General features: G+C 40.2%; 2 protein-coding genes and 1 long non-coding RNA gene across 3 annotated transcripts; 1 reads left to right on the top strand and 2 right to left on the bottom strand.

Moving 5' to 3' along the window:
* The first annotated feature begins 3,607 nt into the window (after positions 1-3,607).
* Positions 3,608-6,334, top strand: LOC145479369 (uncharacterized). The gene is made up of 3 exons (XR_014048416.1): positions 3,608-3,721; positions 4,623-4,700; positions 5,209-6,334. It is a non-coding gene; the product is annotated as an uncharacterized LOC145479369 (long non-coding RNA).
* Positions 6,335-6,509: 175 nt separating this feature from the next.
* Positions 6,510-15,004, bottom strand: LOC145479368 (uncharacterized). Its single transcript, XM_081457711.1, has 2 exons — positions 14,016-15,004; positions 6,510-8,119 (listed from the first exon to the last, which is right to left on the bottom strand). The coding sequence occupies exons 1-2, from the start codon at positions 14,062-14,064 to the stop codon at positions 7,764-7,766; spliced, it is 405 nt and encodes a 134-aa protein (XP_081313837.1). The 5' UTR covers positions 14,065-15,004; the 3' UTR covers positions 6,510-7,763.
* A 4,160-nt stretch (positions 15,005-19,164) lies between these two features.
* LOC145479367 (uncharacterized) lies at positions 19,165-20,800 on the bottom strand. The gene is made up of 2 exons (XM_081457710.1): positions 20,677-20,800; positions 19,165-19,875 (listed from the first exon to the last, which is right to left on the bottom strand). The coding sequence occupies exons 1-2, from the start codon at positions 20,726-20,728 to the stop codon at positions 19,508-19,510; spliced, it is 420 nt and encodes a 139-aa protein (XP_081313836.1). The 5' UTR covers positions 20,729-20,800; the 3' UTR covers positions 19,165-19,507.
* Positions 20,801-21,061: the final 261 nt, after the last annotated feature.

Raw genomic sequence — 21,061 nt, 5'->3', positions numbered from 1 at the left:
AACTGGGACAATTAATGTTCACGAACACAACTTTTGAATCGCGTTGGCTTGGGCATGTTTACTGTGGGAAAAGCTTTATTTCATGGGCTACATTTGTCCTGGGATGTGTTGATTGACTGTACAGGGACTTGCTTTCTTAGTGTTCGCGGAGAACGGTCATGGAGTTAGGAGTTGTGCTCTTGGGCAAAGTACTTTGCTCTCATGGTGCCTCTCTCTACCCTCCTCACCGCAGCCGACGGACAGCTGCTGACGGACTTTCTGACAGAAAACAGGTCCTACTTCTCATAGAGAAGGCCCTCAGCTCTAGAACTGACATGCAAGAGGCAAATCAGTCGTCGAGGGCGAGAAAGTGAGTCTTCTCTTCCTACTACCGCGGCAGCCGGTTGTTTCAGTCATGCCATAAGCACCAACCTGGAGGACAGATACTATCTCATTCAGTCTAGATCTGACTTCTACTCTTCGCCCCGTCTGTCTGGGATGTCAATACCGAGATACGAGACTATTCTCCCGCCGACTTACGTAGTTTAGCTCTAGGTGTATATCATTTTTATTTGAAGTGTCTTCCAGGAGTGTACCCTATTTGTTTACTTAGAAAAAGCCCGGTACCTTGACACTTAGAGTTTTCATTGTTATTTTTCTCTAAGACACGGAAGTCCGCTCCAAAGGCACCCAATGAGCAAATTTTTCGTAATAAAGCTAAGAGATTGTTCTCTTGTCAAAATGCAATCCATCAGGGGAAAGAATTCTCAGGCAGTAAGCCAAAAATACGTCGTTTTAATTTTGGCTGAGAACGTTTTAGTTGTTCCGCGCACCCAATAAAAACCAACCCATAGTTCAATTTTCCATCAGGGTCTTTTAAAACTTCCTAACCAGCCAGCAACAAAACCATCTGTTTACTTCCTAACACCACAATACAGTGTGGCATCAGGTGCGTAGACCTTAAGAAGGGGAAAGGTCCCCGTGGAGTAACTTGTTGCGAAGAAAATTTTTACGAGAATATTTTTTTTGCGTATCGTGGAAAAAAAAACCCCGCAAAAATCCTAAAAATTAGAACCCGCAAAAATTTAATGCACAAGGTAGATGTGGGTCGGGATGTTGCATTTATCAATGTTGTAGCATAGAGATATATATTTATAACATATCAGGTGCTTCGAGTGAATTGGATTACTGAAAGGGGGAGAAGAGAGGGGAGGGGGAATGAAATGGATTGATTTCCACCCAATCGCAATTTCCACTGTCTGCTGGCCGGCATTTTTTTCTCTTTCTTCCGGTACAATTCCCAAGTAACTAAATGAGGTTATGAGCACGAAAAACAGTGAAATTTATCAGTGGGGTATAGGTCCTTCTAAACAAGATTGGCATAACAAGCGATGTAAACGTCCACATTTATATTCACGGCACGAAAAATTGGATTTACTCTAAATTTGATCCTGATCAAAGTCGAAGTCAAATATGATCATAGCTTTGATCCAAACTTTGACGCGCGTCAAATGTGTGTCAAAAATGTCATGGCTTTGCTGATACATTTGATCCATGACAAAGAGGAGGGCAAATGTGATCTTAACTTTGACTCCACCTTTGACCCACGTAAAAGAGGGAATCAAATATCTTATGGATTTGCCATACATTTGATCCCTGCCAAAGGCGAGGTCAAACATGTCAATAACTTTGACTACAGTTTTGACGCGCGTTAAAGGCGTTCAAAGACACCACGGCTTTGCATACCTTTGATCTCTTATGTCAAAGGCGTTCAAAGGCGGCATGGCTTTGTACAACTTTGATCCTACGTCATGTCATGTCAAAGGCGAGGTCAAATATGGCCATATCTTGCGACTCCGCTTTTAACGCCCTAATAACCTGCGTTTTCGTATTTTTTTCGCTGTTTTAACGATAAAATGAAAGCTTGCTTTTTTGTCAATGTGTATTTTTGTAATAAAAAAGTTTTCACTTGACCTGGAGGTGGCACAAGGAAACAACTCGAAAACAGCGGGAAAACGCGGCTGCCAGCGGCTTCCCGCATTTTTCTGGCCAATCGGAATAAAGGTCAACGAAGTCGGCTGTGAGGAAAGCAGACATTTTTCTTCATTTGGCTTCATTATGGCGGCTTTGGTGAAATTTTCGTTGTGTTTTGGACCAGGAAAAGGTAAGTCTCTGAATTTCGTTCATTTGTTTTCAATGTTCAGAGAACAACGGAGTTTAAAAAGTAAATTAAACGCAGCAATGGCTACATAAAGAGCTGTGAAATGCGTATATTTATGGCAAGACAGATCCTCAGCAGTGAAAACAATTTGGTCGATGATTAATTGCACTTGACTGAATCAAGTTGATCGGCAAAGCTCTTCGTTAAGAAAGACCAAACTTTATTTTCAATTCACATATACTTATTTACAAAAGTTGACAAAGATAATTTTTTTTTCTCACTCAGTCAAGTCTTATGCATTAAATTGAAGTGTCTGTCATAGCATAGATTTTAGCATGATCAGTGCTTGAAATAAACGTAACTTAATAATTAAGCTAAAACTTAACTCTATTTACGTATAAATGGTTGTGCACAATGCCTCTGGTAATTTCTGAGCTTAAACAATTCCCTTGAAAGAAAGCTCATGTAAATATAAAGGAAATTTGCATTGAAGGAAAAACTCAGTCAGCCATGCATGACAATCCATCACGACCTGACTTAATTATCATATTCATTATACCATTAAAAGAGTTGTTGACTCTGAAAATTTAATCTATGGATGAGTTTCTGCTTTTGTCTCTAGTTATCATTCTATTGAAAAAAAGCTCTGTTTGTTGCCACAGTTGAAATTATGATGATGTTTGTTCATTAATGTTGATAAATGACTTCACTGGGTTGAATTTAACAAATTGCATGTGGTTTAGTGTGGTCTGTACTCTTATCGACAATGATACGCACCATCACAGTGGTCAAAATGTTGTGGACTCACAAAGCGCAGCTGAGTGAGTCCACAACAAATTTTGACCACTGAGATAGCGAGATCAGTAGCAATTGTAGTAAAAATATGTTTTGATATTTGTTGTATCAGGCTTATGGATCAGTCATTTGGAACTCCACTATCTCCTGCCCAACCACCCCACCACAAACCTGCCAGCCTTTGACATTTTGAACTGTCTCCAGGGCTAAGAATGGTGTCATACCAGGTGATCAAATGCACCTACCCTGTGACATTTGCAAAACTGAGTAATAGAAATGTAGATTGAGTGTCAACCGAGGTGTCAATGGAGTGTTGATTGAGTATCGATCAGGTGTTGATAGAGAGTCAATTTAGAGGATCGATCAATGGTATCAATCGACACTCGACCACGGATGCCTTTAGTACACATAATCCAGCTTATCCGTTAGTAGGTGAAATTGTTACAATGTTTGATAAAAAATCAAACTTGCCATTAGTTGCAAATTAAAAAGCTGACCCCATAATAATATTATTATGCGACTTCTCTGGACAATACCAGTAGTTTTAGAGTTTCATGTCTTGGTCTTTTGAGCAGTAGACAATTAAATGCCAATAAATATGTGACTAGTGGAAATTTGCTTATGAATGTTGTTTTTATCCTTCAGCTAGCCACTCTAGAAGAACTGAAGAAATTAACAGAATAAATTCTGGGAGAGGATACAATATACGACTCTGTAGTTCATAGTCAACTCAGATGCAGTTAAATCATGCAATGCTCCAAAGTGTGCAAACATCAGAACATTTTGGTAAGTAAAAGGCTGGAATATTCATTTGTTATTTCTATATTTTGTAGCCTAGACCATCTTATAATTTCTTCAGCCACAACTTTTAATATCTTTTTCCAGTAAAGAAAGGATATAAATAGATTTTGAAAACCTGGCTATAGCTTATTAATGTTATTTTAATTGATCATTTTTATTACAGTCTCACTCTGTGAAAAAAAAAGTTGTTTCTTTTTGGTTCATTTAAGGGCAAGTAAGGAAATGTTGTCTTTCTTAAGGGACAAATACATCAACTGGCTCACCTGGATGAAAATTAAGTAATTAAAATGTTATTGAAAACATGCAAGGGGTGGGAATCTTTTTGGTAAATGAATCAAAGTTGCAGAATGTTGCAAACCAGTCTCAGGAAATGTTGGTTTTTGACTGGTAAAAGCTGAGTTTTGAATCTAAATTTTGAGTGGTTGTCTGCAATATCGACTGTTTTGGTTTGGCCATCAGGTTTCCAAACCAAATTTTTCCAAGCAAAATTAATAATATGATTAATTCATAACTATTGATGGGATCAGTAGAGAATTTAAGGCGTAGAGGATTTGATAATAACTTAGTAAAAGTAAATTGACAAAGACATTTATTTGCTTTTACTCAATTTAAAATTTTGTTGGCAAATTTGACTGGATAATAGCCATTTCCCTCTATGAGATGTGGCTGCACTGGGAATCATAGTGGTTGTATTCATCATCTTGGACTGGATTTTTGTTTCAATGAATGAGCCATGCGATTCCATGCAGGCATGTCTCATGTTAAATCATTTAATTTCAGGAATTTTTTTCAGTGGAAAAAAGTGTACAAGTAGTTGCTGTTTACTAATCAAATGTGCAATTATTTTGATATGTTTATATGCTCCTTTTCACATATGATCTACAAGGAAAATAAGGAAAAAGATTACACCACTGAACATGAAGAGATCTGTGGAAATTACACAGGAACAGCAATATTCCCAAAGGTGTGTGTATTCCTCATTTCTTGTCACAGTTTATGTCAGATTTGTTGATTTTTAGATTGCTATTCTGCAACCATAAAAGATCTTTGTTGTAAGAGGTCTGTAAGATGTCTTTAAGAGACAGGCAGACAGATGGACTGGTAAACTGGCTCTAGGCTTTTTGTTTATTTGTGCCAAGCTGTACACTTTTAAAATGACCCCAAGTCTTTGTTCTCTTATGAAATTCTACCTGGGGATAACCCTTGTTCAGCTGGTGAAATTAGCTTGTTAAACTGGCTCTTAATGACATACCTGTGTGACCAAATCTCTGAGTAGAGTGGAGAGAAATACAGAAAAAAGGCTACTATTGACAGAAGCACAAACTATTCGAAGGAGGAGTAATGATCTGATTGGTCACGTTTTATTAATGTGATATTAGCAAAACTACTATAGGCAAACTTTAAGGAATAGAATGCCAAGATTCACCCTTAATATTCATTTCCAACGTTTTTGTCTGTTTGCTTCTGTTTAGACAAATGCGGACAAGCAGTGGTCGACAGGATGGACTTATCCAGTGAAGATGCGTTGATTAATTTCGTCAACGCCTTAGACTTTGTCAAAATGTGTCTTCCCTAGAAATAATGGGGATTTAGTTGGCATTGACCCCCAACAAGGCAGTTTAACCACTTTGATGAGAAAGAAGTGGAAAACACTGTATTCCATTCCACTTATAATGCAAGAATGAGCAAGTGCAAGAAGCAGAAAAGGAGAACTGCCAAAACATAAGGAGTTCCATGCAACGGACTGTACGTGCCATCTGGAAAGGACGCTTATACACTAGTTGACTTTTGTGCGAAGTTTGCTATATCTTTCCCGAAATTTTGCGGTTGTCTTCCCTATTGTCTAGTCTGGTCTAGTAAATTTAAGGAACTGAGAATTTAGCCGTAGTACTTCAATGTTAGATAAATGCACTTTGTACCATGGAAGATTTGTTGACTGTTGTTTTCACGATAGACAGAACAATGTTTTTCTCATGATCAGTCTCATTACGTGTAGTTTGAAACCAAGCCTGTAACGTGGCTTTTTGAAACCTGAAGCCCAAAACATTTATGTAAGGTACTTGGAGGTATTTACTCTTGATAAAAACGGGGAAAAAAATTGAAACTGAGATGAAGTTGAACATATTTATTTTCTTAAAATTAGGCGCAATGATCTTTCCGAGCCGCTTTTCCGTTAACATTTGTCAATAGTTTGGTACAAAATAACCTTATTAAAGCTGATATATTCTTCAAAACTTGTCAGACATAAATCAAGAGTACGGATCTAATTGCATCTTTCGTATGCGGAGCTACAAAGCTAGTGTAGCAAGCAGAAAAAAGCGTATAAGATGTGGATCGCGCGAAACGTGATCAACGGTCGCGCAGCGCGAAAGAGGAGCGCGAGCGAGAAGTTCGGGCGAGACGCGCGAGCGCGGAACGCGCAGAGTACCTTTGACAAACCTTTGGCCTGCGTCACAGGCATCTTCGACCACGTCTTTAGCAAACCTTTGACTCGAATCGCAGACAAATTTGATTACACTTTTGACCCGCCTTTGACAGTGCGCAAAGGCGTATCAAAGGATCACCTTTAACCCTAAAAACACAGGCGTTCAAAGGTGAGTAAAAATGGCCTTTCACGCCTTTGATTTGGTGGTAAAGGTTTATTCACAGATGATCTTTGATTCACGTCACAGATCGTCAAAAGCGTGCAAAGGCGACCTTTACAAAACCTTTAACAACACATTTGACGTGCCGTAAAGGCGATTTTTCGTGCCGTGATTATATCAGGGAAAGTAAGAAAGATGGGAAAAAAGGCAAAAGGAATTGTGCACGATTCTTCCGTGGAGTGGGTTACATACATACATACACTTTATTTCAACTCGAATTATCAGAGTAGCTCTATTGAGCTAATATCTTCGAGAAAGAAAAAAAAAATATGGGATGAACTCAATGAAGGCAAGGGGATTGGTCATATGAAATCACACAACGTTATTTTTGAAATTGTTATTGCAAAAGATTTTACTTAATAAGAATTAAAATAAAAAACTTGTTTCATATCATTCTAGCAACGTGGGTACCGTAAAATTGGGTTTCGTCAGGAATCAACTCAATTAGTGCTATCTTCAAATTTGAAACCAAACGTAACCGTCATTAGTAAAATTCTAATGATATTCTAAGGTGCAAATGCTGCGATTGTCACCTCATAGAAATCGAGAGCAAATAACTCAAAGGATGATTATGGCATAAACGCTTGACGTTGAAGAAGGTCAGTTAAACATCAGAACCTAACGCCCAAATCTGGTTATCCGTGCTTTAATTTTATTGGGCCGCCTGCACCGTTTACAAGTTTCTCTATAATTGGCCAAACGAAGCAATAGGTAAACAACACAAGCAATGCCCTGGCCCTAAGAACAAAAGAGGTACAAATTAACAAGAATGAATAACAATATTACAGGTTTTAAACAGGTGCAGGCCAACTTTCATAAAAAAATATAAAATAATTTTATATAAAAAAATCACTGTTGTATTCACTAAGACCATTGAGACCGCACAATAGGCCAAGAAAAAGGCCGTCGTATGCTCCTTCATTCCACGCGAGAAAGTCTGCGAGAGTAACTGCAAGACTTCAACGTTCTATTCCGCCTTCAACCGTTATTGAGAGACGTCAGCTTTCTCGCTACACGATAGCTCCAATCTAGCTCCTCTTCTCACGTTTTTAATATCTGTGGCGTTGAAAAGACGAGTTTGCCAGCGCTGTAGAAAAAACAAGGCGAAGAAAGGAGCTAGAGGCGCTGGTTTATATCGAGGATACCGATTAACCTGTTCAGTAATATAATTCACGCATAAAATCTTAACATTGTCAGTAAAATTATAAGGCTCTGCATACTTAAGAATACATTTTTTTTTTCAGTCCAATCTTCCACAGCCCTTTATGCTGCTTTATGTATAATGTCATGAACTGCGCCCGCCTAACAAAGTGGAACGCAGCTCGCAAACTCTCTTTCTTAGGAACCAACCTCGCCTTTTACTTCATCGGATATCTTATGGGTTAAAGAAACGCGTACAGCACACAGGCAACCATCACCAGCATAACAAATTGCGCGACAGGATAGACGCTTGCGTTGCAAAGGTCTTCCTGACAACACGACCAGTGGCACTTCACGCGCCTATCTTTTGCCTTGAGATGATCGCAAGAAAGCTTTAGGCTGCCACATGTCTTTGAGCTTGCACATGACCGTTTCTCTATATCTATCGATGCATTGGTGAAACGTGACCGCACGCAGTGATCCAGTCCCTCGGGACAAGTCGCTTTTGTTTGATGCGCGGCGCACTCGTGGGGGGTTTGAGATGAGCTGCAGCTGGGTGTCGCCTTAGGAACACATTGGTAACACTGAATGGAACAGGCTGCGAATAAAACAAAGTACATAGAGACCGAGATAAGTATCGAAGGTCTCTACAAGTAACTCTCTCGTTCAGGAAATTCGGGAGTTATTTTTTCTGTAAATTACAGAAAATGAAAACAACGGGACACGCCCAACTCAAAGCCGTTTGATACCTTCAGAAACACATAGCAACAATTCCTTTAAAGTTGGCGTAATCAATTTCCATAGAATCATAATCTCCTGTAATTTCAAGGGCCAATTCTTGATCTAGATTAAATTCTCCACGCAGATGATCAGTTTCTTGAAGCGTTTAGACTCTTAGATCTTTACACCCTATCAAAAACTAAGATTAAACTGCTTAAAACTATGTCCTTCCTGGCGACCAAAAAGCATATAGCTTGGTCGACAATTTCGTCTGTGTCGGTTTTTTTTAACGGCTTTGATTCTGACTGAATTGCAAATATGCGAGTCATAATAGTAATGATAAAGTTGTTGACGCCGAACTTTTCGTAGGCCGAACCTAATGCGTAAATTATTATAAAGCATTCTGCGAGCAGTTATACTCATAGAGCATGACATGGCGGCATAGATCTGCCATCCCATGCATTACCGTCTTCAGAGGCCACTATCCTTCTGGCCAGGACAAACAAACCCGACCTCTGGATGGATGCTAAACTGAATGTCCTCAATTCTCAGATTCCCGTCAAATCCGACAAATCTGACAAATCTGATTGGCTGAGAATACGAAACAAATACTCTGAGCATGCTCAGAAAATCGAATCCGGCCAGAGGTTGTGATTCTGGGGGCTGACCAAAAGGATCGAGCCTCCGGCGACGAGAATGCACCCTTTTCAAGGCGATGACACGAACGAATGTATTTGGATGTTGCATTTTCGGCTACAGACAAGAACAGAAGCAGAATGGCAAAATTAAACAAACATTTATCGGCTGTCACCGTTTTAAAATGTAGTGCAATACTTTTTCCTTCTAACTGCAGCTTTCTCCGTCTCAGTTCGTAAAAAGAACCCTTAATGTAAGGCAACGGACGTGTGATAGTGTCGTCCGCCGTGTTTTGCATTCCGCTGGAATACCACTGACAATATTGACTGGTTTTCGTCGAACTGTATTAGTAGGGAGCTTAAGCAACGACGACGACGACGCCGAGGACGACGCCTAGTAAAAAATGAATTTATATTTTACAAGCGAAATTCGTGATCGCCTATAACTGTTCGGCACGCCAATGGTTCTAAAAACGTGCTTTAATATGCAACGTCCGCGTTCAATTCCAAATGGAAATACGAAAAATTAGCCGCCGTCGTCCACGTTCCGTCGACGCAGAACTTGGTCATTTCACGATATACAAAGATACGTGCACAGATATATCTCATTAGATGTTTTGGTGTGTAGTATCGCTGTATATTTTTACGAGTTGTGCCGTATTTTGACGAGCCCGTAGGGCGAGTCAAAATACAAACAACGAGTAAAAATATACAGCGACACTACACACCAAAAACTCTAATAAGAGATTTATTATCCAACTGCTGTTGTCAATAAATTTAACAATGAAAGAGGGAGAGTGTGACAGTTTTGCGTGCGCGCGCTAACCTTTAAGGCAAACAGGTTTTCTCTTGTACAAATAACTGTACAATATCGCTGCATATTTGTACTGTTATTTGGACGGTATTCGCTGCAGTTGGATAATAAACACAGGTATACGCACGTGCACAGATATTGTTTTGCTCATTAAACCATTTGTTTGGTGACGTTCTCGTTGCCTTTCTCGTCGTGGTCTGTACGGGTCCGCAAATGATCCCAGGACCGCAAATGATCCCGGATCGCAAATGATCCCCAAATTGGACCGCAAATGATCCCGGACCGGAAATGATCCCCGATAGGGACCGCAAATGATCCCGACTAAAAAATAACGAATGGCATGGATGGTGGGATGGTGTGGATGGGGAATTGGCGTACATGAGTACCGATGTTTTTTATTAAAGCCATATTATAATTATAATGGTTCACAACTTGCTTTTTTTTCATACTTTCGACTAAATTTTGTCGCTAACTACGATGTTATGAATATACCACTCAATCATCAAAACACGACTTGGCTTGCATTTCTTTGCAATTCTCAGTAAAATTATGATCAGTGCAACATACGCTACATATCCTCCTTTGTTAACCATTGATATTTCGGTGTTATAGTTAAATCACATTTTATCAGCCATTAACGCCACTCGTCTAAAGTTTTAAACTAAAATCTAACCATGAAGCAACTATTAAGGAAGACGCTGTCACCTGAGTAGACCCACAAACCTACAACGCTTCATCACTCTGTAAAACACCTAGTGTGTAGCACTGGAAATTTGAACAAATTTATTTCGTAATTCTTCCTTGGCCGTAATTTGGCTTTAATTCCTCGGAAATGACTACTTGAGTATCCTAAAAAGCCAAAATTCCAAGCTATAGTTATGAAGTTCAGCTTCATAACCAAGCAAGGCCAAGGGTTGCGCTTCGTTTTGACAAGTTAGCTTTTTGATAGATATTTAATACTATCGCCACCAGGATTTCGGGAATGTTTACAAGTATGTGTTTTTCTAAGACTTCTAAATTCAATAGATCGTCTTCACGTGACGTGTTTTTATCCTCATCAGGCATAAGAGGCGGTATATTTATATCTGTTTACAATTAGCGTGCTTCGTTTGGAAATAAGAGCATTTTGAATTTCAGGGTTATGGAGGTTGCGTGACACAACGCCACGATCGAGTTTGTTGAAAAATATATACTTATGTCATGATTTTGAGCCGTTTTAGAAGTTAGAGCATTAGGAAAAGTGCTTATATAAATGCTTATTTGTTTAGTGCTGATAATCAGTCGCCTGGAAAGCCAAAGTAAGTTCCAGATGTTTACACTATATTCCGGCCACCACAACCTCGTTCCCAGGGTCTTTTCCCTGGCTTGGGGGTGGGGCGCCCCACCCCCAAGCCAGGGAAAAGACCCTGGGAACGAGGTTGCGGGCGCCATATTGGTGTACCACGGATGTATATCAACATGGCGTTTTCTTACTGGGCTCCGTAAATTTCTGGGAAACATTTACGACGAATTTCTGAAGTTTGGGGAAATGCACAGGCCTACAACTTGGAGAAGTGTCTTATTTAGTTATCTTCTATAGCAAAAATCACAATTTCTTAGCTTTTTCCATTGGTTAGCCTGCAGAGCAGGCGAGATTTTTTCGAGCGAGCGCTCACATCGTAAAAAGTTTAGCCGCCATCTTGAATTTTTCATGCAGTGGAAGACTGGGGAGAGAAAGAAAGTTTTACCAAGGGGGTAAATGATAGGCAAGAGGAAGGATAGGGGAGGGGTGGAGCAAGGAAAATCTCGTCTGCCCGAGGTCATTGTTCTTCTCATTTTTCCCCTTCCCCATCCCCCACCGTCTAACATGGCGGTCTAACATGGCGGTCTAAAAAGGTGGTCGCAAGATTGTAACGCTAACTCGCCCCAATAAGACGCCTGCACTGCAGGCTATCCATTGGTTGGCTTTCGATTTACTATTTTTTTTTATTGCGTGACCGTGAAAACGATCTGAACCGTTCGAAGAACAAAACAGCAACTGTGGAATATATTTTTGTAAAAATGATAGAACATGTTTTTTAGTTCATAACTTTTGAATATGTTCTCACCTTCCTCTGATATAAATCCAAGCCATTCCTTATTTTTTGATCGGGATTATTTGCGGTCCAATATGGGGATCATTTCCGGTCCGGGATCATTTGCGGTTCAATTTGGGGATCATTTGCGGACCCGTACAGGTCTGCCTAAGTTCTCTAGTAACGGCTTTGGTTCGGCTTATTAAATTCAACGTCTGAATCATCAGGCGTACTTCTTTTAATTTGGATTCGTCCAAATTCCAGTTAAGCTCAACTCAGGAAAAGTTCGGCGTCTGAAATCGTCCTTCAGTTGTAACTCTTTCGTGGGGATTGAAAAAGCGCCAAAAGTCAAAACATAAACTTCCAGCGGAGAATTTTGCCTTTTCTCATGAGTATTACATTTTGTTTCGTCTCTCTTGTGCATATTTCAGTCTGAAGATGGTATAAATCTAACCAAAAAATAACTGCTTTGTCATTTATTGCCTTAACTGAGTAGAATAGAATAGAAACTGTGTCGAAACGCGCTTGTAAGTTATTTACGTCTTTCTATCATCATTCATTGTCTGAATTCTTGGACACAATGAACATTCTCGGATTATATTTCATTTTCTGTCCACTAAAACTATCGGCAGGTACTAGTTAATATCACAGGCGAAGTTTGAGCAAAATGCATGCGTCATACTTGCTTTTAGCTACTTTTAACAACGGTTTATTTTTATAATAGAGAAATTCCCGAATTACAGCACGCGTGTCTTCGTTGTTATTAACGCGTCATACACTAATTTTTTGCCTTCATCACGTGACATACATTTAAAACCTTTGCCACCCTCACGGAAAGGTGGTTTTATTGTATTTTTTTCCTGTACTTCCTGCCGCTGAATTGGAATACGTCCGTTACATTCCGGTACTGAAACTCATATATTTACTACGTTTCGCAAAATTTGGACTCTCACGGAATGACCTTGGGTACAATATACTTTTATCACTGAAGGAGGGCGTCATTAGGCTGGCGGTAGACAGCTGTAACGCTTGATGATCACTGTCAAAAATAACTGAATACGATTTGTGTGTGCTACGGATTGTGGTGTAGTTCGAAACATCATCTCAGATTACAGCGTGATGTTCTGCTCTTTTAGACAAGAGACTCTGGCGACTCGCCAAATATTGACATTATTTTCAGCGCGTGGTTGATCTTGGATCCAAAAGTTCCTGTTTGGTAACTTCTACTTTGTTTTAGCGACAGATCCAAAAACAGCGCAAAATGGAAATAAAATGAATCCTGAATAAACACAAGAGAGGATTGTTGTGGCAAGAATCATTTCAAATCCGACAGATTACATGGCCAGTGAAAGGTCAATTTGGAATTACAACATATAAAACTCCCTTCTTGTAACACAACGCTTGATATTGTTCAGTTGAGTTTAGATCGATTTAAACTAAATGGTAGTCACAAATCACTCAAAAATTACTGTGTATTTTACTTATTTTATCCTTTTCTAATAGTTGTCTCATTCCACGACACTTGATTCAGTGTTCTTTTAGTATGAAATCCTTGCAAACTAAACGTGGATTTGCTTCTAACCAAAATTCACTCACCAAATCGGAAGATAATGTTTCTCTACGAACTTAGTGTACGCTTGCGGTCCCACAAAACTGCTAATGGACGTATGAGTCATGAGTGGAACGTGAATGCGTTCAGCGTTTTTCTAGACCTTAAAGATGTATTACCTTCTTAGTAAACAAAGAAACACCATCTTCTCATTTGATTAAAAAATGGAAAATATTTACATCCGAGAAGGCGCCGGAAACACGACATCCGGGACATACGTGCTCTATGCACTCTCAACTCCAACAGTATACGGCAACTATTTCTAATATTCTATACAGTACACGTCTTTGATATAGTGTAAACCCGGCACCGGATCCTGAAGATCTAGACAAGCACGATTTAATTTGTAGTTTGCATAGGCGTCCGTTTCGAACCAGAGCAAGATAGTTTTGGTGTAAGCTACAAAAGGTCAACTCGTGAATCTAGTTGGGACGCTTGTCACCATTTCATATCCTTGCAAATGTATTCCAGCTTTTGCTTATCTACATAGCTGTGCAAAAGGGGTTCGTATACAACATTCGAGAGATAGATGTACTTCCCTAAGCTGCCCTTAATTAAAAGATTAAGCCATCGCCAAATTTGTGATATGAACACAATTTTGCAACAATATTATCTAAATTGAATCATGTCAGTATACAGACCATCTACGAGATACGACTTACCGAGAGAAATAAAGGCAGACGCGATAACAGCGAAAACCACGAGCTTCATGCTTCTTGTCACGGAAAAAACTCGAGGGTCGATTCCGTTTGCGTTTTCATCTCCAGAGCTGCGCGTCCCTTCTAGACGGCGGGGCCTCGACTCTAGGAAAAGGTGGCTCTTGAGACCATGATTTTATTCTGGACTAAGAATTTTCACCGAGTCAGCGCTGGTTTCCTTCAGTCAAGAATAAAACTGACTTATGTAAAACCAAACTAGCCGTTCGATCACAACACCGAAAGATCAAAGACCGTTAGGAAGTTTAAAACTGGTTTACGGGGAGAACTGTCAAAGCAGACATGATATGAATGGTCACCTCCGGCCAAATTTTTACCCTTTTTTTAATATTCTCTTAGTCAAAAGATGATTTCCAGTCCATACTGCGCAATCTCAGCAAGCCGATGTTTGTGAGTCTCACTCGATAGAATGAGAATCGATGTTTTTCATTAGAAACGGCTTCATGCAGTTTCTTTGATTTTTACAGCTACGAAGTTGTCTCATCAAGTGGTATCAGAAAGAGCGAAGCATGAAGCTTCGCATCCATAAGAGCGCTTGACATGAAACTGAATTTGTTTCATTTACGTAACTGCGAAATGTTACATTTTGTGACGTTCTACATTATTCAAAACAAAAAACGTAAACAAACTCTCGAGAGTGCGCAGTACGGACTGGCAATCATCTTTAAGGTCTGGTCTGTAGTTGTAGTAAACAGCAACACTAAGTAAATGGTCTTACTCAGGAGATCAACCAGAGGATATTCTCGGGAATGAGACCAGTGATGAATTGGTGAAAATCTATCTTTGTCCATCGACAGGCCAGACGCCAGCCAAATTATAAGTCCCCAGCCAACTTTTCCTTGTTCCTAGGTCTCGTCGGCTAAGAGAAACAGACAGCTCTGGATACAAGAATGGGAAAGAAACTGACTACAAATGTCAGTTGTCAGTTAAATTTTTGAGTATTTTTCAGTTGTCAGTTAATCCAATCCAGACCTCCATGTTACGTAGGCTAGTATTGGTAAAAAAGAAAAAAGAAAAAGAAAATGGAAGGATATACGTCCTCTTAGAACTCTTGGAAATCGTTGTCACAGTTGCGCAACAGTAGAGCTAAATGAGATTTCTGGCGTTTGAGTGAATACGAATTAGCCGGAAATGAATTAATGTTTCTGCGGCACGAGAGCAGTGGGGACTGAGGCAAGCCCAGTCGAATGAGCATGTGCATGAGGGAGGGCTATATAAGAGATGAATTTCACGTGGGATATCATTCTAGGACGACATCTCGGTTGAGACAACGTTATTTTATTTTATTTATTTTCTTTTTTATCAATTTTATTTAACTTTATTTTTTAGGACATTTACTTTTAAGTTTATCGTCCCTGTGTGGCTTCGTAGGATGGACTATTTAGAGTTCCTACCCCGATTTCATGCCGAGTTTTTTTTTCCCCTCTGGGGTTTTTTTGTGGCAGGTTTTCTCTGGCCTCCGTCTGACCGTACTATCTTTGTAAACTGTCGCTCAGCTCTGTATCATCTTAAATGTCGCATACTTGGATGTAATAAGAGGTTGTAGTGTAACGTTTTGCTATAGTTCCCGGTGCTCGGCCAAGACCACCAAAATAAACCTAACGGTTTTGCTCGCATTGTTTGCTGTGTAGTGGAGCCGAAATAGGCGAATAGACCAATTTCGATATATTAAAATTCAGCCTAAAACAATAGACCTCAGTACGAGGCTCTGGGAAATAAATACAGAGTTTGTGGGGTTTATTCCCCAGAGCCTCGTGCTGAGGTCTATTGTGTTAGGCTGAATCTTAATATATCGAAATTGGTCTATTGAGTGGTCCATCTAAACCAACCTCGTTCCCAGGGTCCTCTCTCTTCCTCCCTCGAGAAAGTACCCTGGTTGCGGCTGGTCACGTGTCTATGTATACAAATCAAATCCGTACAGAAGGTGGAGCTTTGACTTAATTTTGTCAACACTGTCTATGGAGGTGAAAGTTGCGCTGCCTTACAGACGTTATTTTGAAAGTTAAGCAAGTTATTTGTCAGAGATCCTGCCTGACCGGCGCTTCGTTTCTGTCTGAATTTCTGTGAGTATGAGATGTTGATTGAGGGGGAAGTTTGCTTATTTTCACTACTTTTTTAAATAACCGTCAACAGCCTGCTTCATCAAATTTTCGATGGAATGTATTCAATTTAATGAGAAGCTAGTCTCTCGACCGAAAATTGGACTAATCGCTAAACAGTTTTGAGACGAACGCCGTTGGATTTTGCAAAAGCGCGTCCGATGCTGTTGAGGTCCAGTCCTTCATAAAATTTTTCTATGCAAGAGAATCGAATGACCGTCAAACTTTCGATTGGATGAATTCAATCAAATTCAGAGTTAGTCTCTTGGCCAAACACTGAATGTATCAAACTCTAAAGGAATGCATCAATGCCGCCGTTGTGATTTTGCCGATCGAAAAATATACTCCTTAAGCTAAATTAGGCCCGGTTCAAACGTCGAACTTTACATGTGCCGAACCCAATACCAATTTGGGTCGACCCAAACAATTAAGTTCGGCAGTTGATTCAAACGTCGAACCTAATTTAATCGAACTTAATTGCAAAAATAAAAGAGACACTATTGCAAACGACGGTTATTGCTGACCAAAATGGCGGAAAAATGTGGGAAAGACAAATTGTGAAAATGAAGAGCTTGCTTTTCTTGCAAGTGCGATAAAGGAGGGTAGAACTAGTCGAAGAAGGCGACCCAGATGCAATCAGCATTAAACAACCGAAGACGATTTTTAAATTTGGTTTGCCTGATAGTATGGCTTATTCCCAAAGGAACATCGCAATTCCTCGTCCAGTTCGTTCCTGTCATCGGTTTCTTCAAGACTCGTTTGTTTTGTCATTTTCTCTCAAAAACATGACTTGCAGTACGCCACCGAACTGGCTACTTTCCAACCCGCTACAGTCTCATCGTTTTGAAATACGGAACACCGCATGCAGAAGTGGTTTATGCAAATTAGGCAAGTATATTTCGTGCTCTCGAAGCAATAGGAACACATATCGTCCCGCTCTTCCCGCTATTTTGTTCCAAATGATCAAAACAAGGTGTGTGCGCATGACAAAAATAGGAAACGTACAGATCTCTGGGTAAAAATTAATTTATTTAATGTATTTGTAATGTATGCATTAGGTTCGGTACATGAAAAATTCGACGTTTGAATCGGAGTCGCTTCGTAGTCGAACTGACCGACTGGCCATGTCGAACTTAATTCCCGGGTCGACCAAAATAACATCTGTTGAACCTAATTGATTCAAACGTCGATCTCGTCATGTACTTAATTGGGGCTGTTAGGTTCGGCACATGTAAAGTTCGACGTTTGAACCGGGCGTTAAGCTTTGATAGTCAGCGCGCAGACGTTGTTGATGTCAAGTTCTTGGTAAAATTTTTTCGCCGCAAGAGAATGGAATGACCGTCAAACTGTCGATGAGAGTACTTCAATCAAATTCAAAACTACCATTGTAGGCGAACATACGACGTATTTAACAGTTTTTAACTCTAACGGAACGAGTAAATACCCTCGTTGTGATTTTGCCGAATGAAAAATAAAATTAAATTAACCGCGCGGTCCATTTGTTGTGGTGGTCGTCATTTCCAAGTTCTTTACCAAATTTTTTCACTGCCACAAATTCCAAAGACCGTCCAACTATCGACGGGGAAAATTCAGCTAAATGTAGAGCTAACGGCCGAACGCTGAACGCACTGAACTCCTATATCGAATGTGTCAATGCCTTCGCTGTGATTTCTGCCGATCCACAACGGGAGGGTTACAAATTCCACTAACTGCTGGGCTCAGTAGGCAAGCTCAGTGCTGAGACAAACTTTAACTTTCCAGCCCCTCCCTTCAATCACATCTCTGGAATCTGCTAAAATCTGGCAGACACGTGACCAGCCGCAACCAGGGTACTTTCTCGAGGAAACGAGGTTGCGCCTCTGGATGACGTCACGAAATTACTGGCGGCCATGTTGCACCGACCGGGCGAGATGGAGAGAGACCTGGTGTCAAGTTTGCATCGGGAAGCCAAGCATTATGAGAACTAAGACAAATCTTGTAAGAAGTAACTTTGTGGGTATAACTCTTGAGCTTTAGCCAGCGATCACGAAAGTGATGTCCAAGACAACATCGGAAGCAATTACGAATAATTGTTCTTACTTTTATTCACGGAAAATCGTCAGTTAAAAACTTGTACCTGTCTTGAATTACGGCTACCAGGCTTTGCGCCAGCAGTTACCTCGCACGGCTCACAGATTTCTATAAAAAACGTTTCGAACCTCTGCGGAGTGCCATGCCTGCGGAGGAGAGAGGTGTTACTCGGTACGTGTAGAGGTTTGCAAAGGTCACTGATATCGATTCAGTGACGCCTTGGTTAATTAACCAATCAAAAATACCCATTGGTTGCCCGTTGGGATTTCGGATGATTGGCAGGCTGGGCACTTTCATAGGAAAAGGTTAAAGAGTTAAAACTGTTTTCTTTTGTTAGCTCCCTTTCATTCCTAGAAAATGCTGACACATTTTTCTGTTTAAAGAACAAAACCTCCTTTCATTACGAATCTCTGAAGAAGACGGGATATATACTCATTCCATCCCACAGTCACTCTATCGTCCCTCGGTGTTGCCGTCGGCATAAACATCGCAGAATGGTGATTTTGTAACGAAAACTGCCGCAAGCTTTGTGGGCGCAAAAAATACATATGTCTATAGGAAAAGAAATCGCCTTCGGACTTCCACGAAATCGTTACAGATCGACTAGACTGCTGATATGTAATTAGGGTTGTTTCGACCGCTAGAATTGCTGCATCTTAGAATTAGTTTGCCCAATGTGAGGTAGTCTCTCTTTTAAGTAAATCACAGCGCAAACTTACCCTCGGACAATTTTTTTTCCGATAATTATATTCTGCGATTTCACCATTTTGGCCTGAGATTTGGTATGGCTCACAATGTTTTGAGCTGATTGTGACAATGGCAAGGTTGCGTCAAGTAAATCATGAGTCTACTTTGCGTAGACTAAGCGTAGACTAAGGGTGGAAATAAAATTTTTTTAAAATAATTAGAGTCATCAAATAACATATTAACTTCTTACAAAGTTGACAAACATTTATTAAGCGCAGTTTTGAACCCAAAATAGTGCTAAAATGCCACTAAAAGTTCAATGCAATCTACAGTACTAAGCTCTAGGTATACTGCATACAAGGTAGGTACTCCAATGATCAAAGTTCATGATCTATATTAGAACGTCTAAAAAATATCGATAACACAACTGATTCTTTTTTTGATACCCATTAGATACACGAGGTAAATATTTCTGCCAGCCTTTATCAAATCAATGTTACTCACTAAAAACAAATTAAAGGCAGACGGAGTCGATACAGCTAACCAGAAAGGTTGACTACTGCCTGTGTGTGGATTGTGTGTTTAGAACAGCTTTAAACTGCCCAACGCTGCTACCATCATCATGGTCATCACGCTGTTGGAGGCGATGGAGGCGCCGTTGCAGGGTGTGTCTCCAGTGCTGACGCAGCAAGCAGCTTGGCACTCTTTTACCTTGGCCTTTTTCATCTTGTCTTTATCTGAGCATATTTCCTTCGCCTCTTCGCAATAGCTTTTTTCCATACATCCTCTCGCTTCCTGTACAATACCATCGGTACTCTCGTCATGGAACTTGAAACAAGTGTTGTCGTCGCCGGTGCAGTTGACCTTTATCTGATCTTTTTCGCACTGATCCGCGGAGTACTCTTGATCTTCTTTAATTGGACCACATTTGTAACACATGAACGAATATGCTGGAATCATACAACAACTCATCGTTAGATGACGGTTTTTAGACAATGTATTATGTTTTTCCGGGTCAGTGTAGCTTACTATGCAAGTGGATAAGATGAATCAAATCGCGCGCTGTGATTTGCTACCTGAAAGGTTATTACAGAGGGACATAAACTATCAAAATGGAAGAATATCGTAGCATGGGCAAATGAAACCAATGAGCGAACTACACTAAGGCAACAGCAAGGTTCCAATCTTGATAACAGACGAATTTCATTTGTGAAAGCAACTCTATACGCACCTCGTCAGTGCGGCGAAAAGTTATATGTTCTTTTTCTCGGAAATTCCGGAAATACTGATCCATTCGTCAATGGAAATTCCCAGAAACTCAAACCAGGATTTTTTTTTTTATAGCATCCGATGGACTGTATTTTGAAACCAGGGAAACGCTTATAACCAATCCGTCAGTAAAGCAAATTTCTACTTTGATAGCTTAGTCAACCAGCACTTTCCGAACTGAAAACTCAATCGCTCAGTTATATTTATCATTCGTTGTAACAAATGCTTACATGTGCTACTCACGAGCTTCCGAGCTGAAAACTTCAAACTAAACAGTTTATCGTTTTTGCTCCAGCGATGGAATATGTGTATGGTGTACCTTGTTTACAAAAGCAGGTAGAAAAGTAACTGAGGAGTTCGCAGCGACTAGTTGTACAGTTGCAGGAATGCCCTTCATGTTCGCAATCTGAGAATCTCGAACTCATAATTAAACAATTTAAAGAATTAGTGGAAAGAAAGTCGTGAAGGGAAAAATGTCTTACCAAGGGAAATGGTTGCACAGAAAACAAACAATTTGAAGTAAACTTTCTCCATGGTGAACACTTCTTGGAAACCTCCTGTGTAGCGAATCGGTGATGGGCAAGAAGAAGACTCAAGATCGAAACTTCTGCCCGAGAGCGAGATATTAAGTGTCGGAAATTCATTGTTCTAAGACGTCGTTTTCTATTGGACGAAGTCGTATCACCAGACGCGTCTCAAATGTTTACTTTGTCCTTTTTAGGGCAATAACAGCCTGACCTTAAGACTAGCGCGTGATAAAGTCGTGCGCATTTCCATGATGCCATTCACGCTACAAATAATACATCGGTGTCTGTGCAATCACGAGACCTCAATCACAGCCCATGTTGGAGGGCCACTTTGGCAGCA

The sequence above is a fragment of the Orbicella franksi genome, chromosome 2, assembly GCF_964199315.1.
Source record: "Orbicella franksi chromosome 2, jaOrbFran1.1, whole genome shotgun sequence".
Taxonomy (NCBI): domain Eukaryota; kingdom Metazoa; phylum Cnidaria; class Anthozoa; order Scleractinia; family Merulinidae; genus Orbicella; species Orbicella franksi.
The sequence above is the reverse complement of the archived record's forward strand: the minus strand, read 5'-3'. Positions and strand labels throughout refer to the sequence as shown.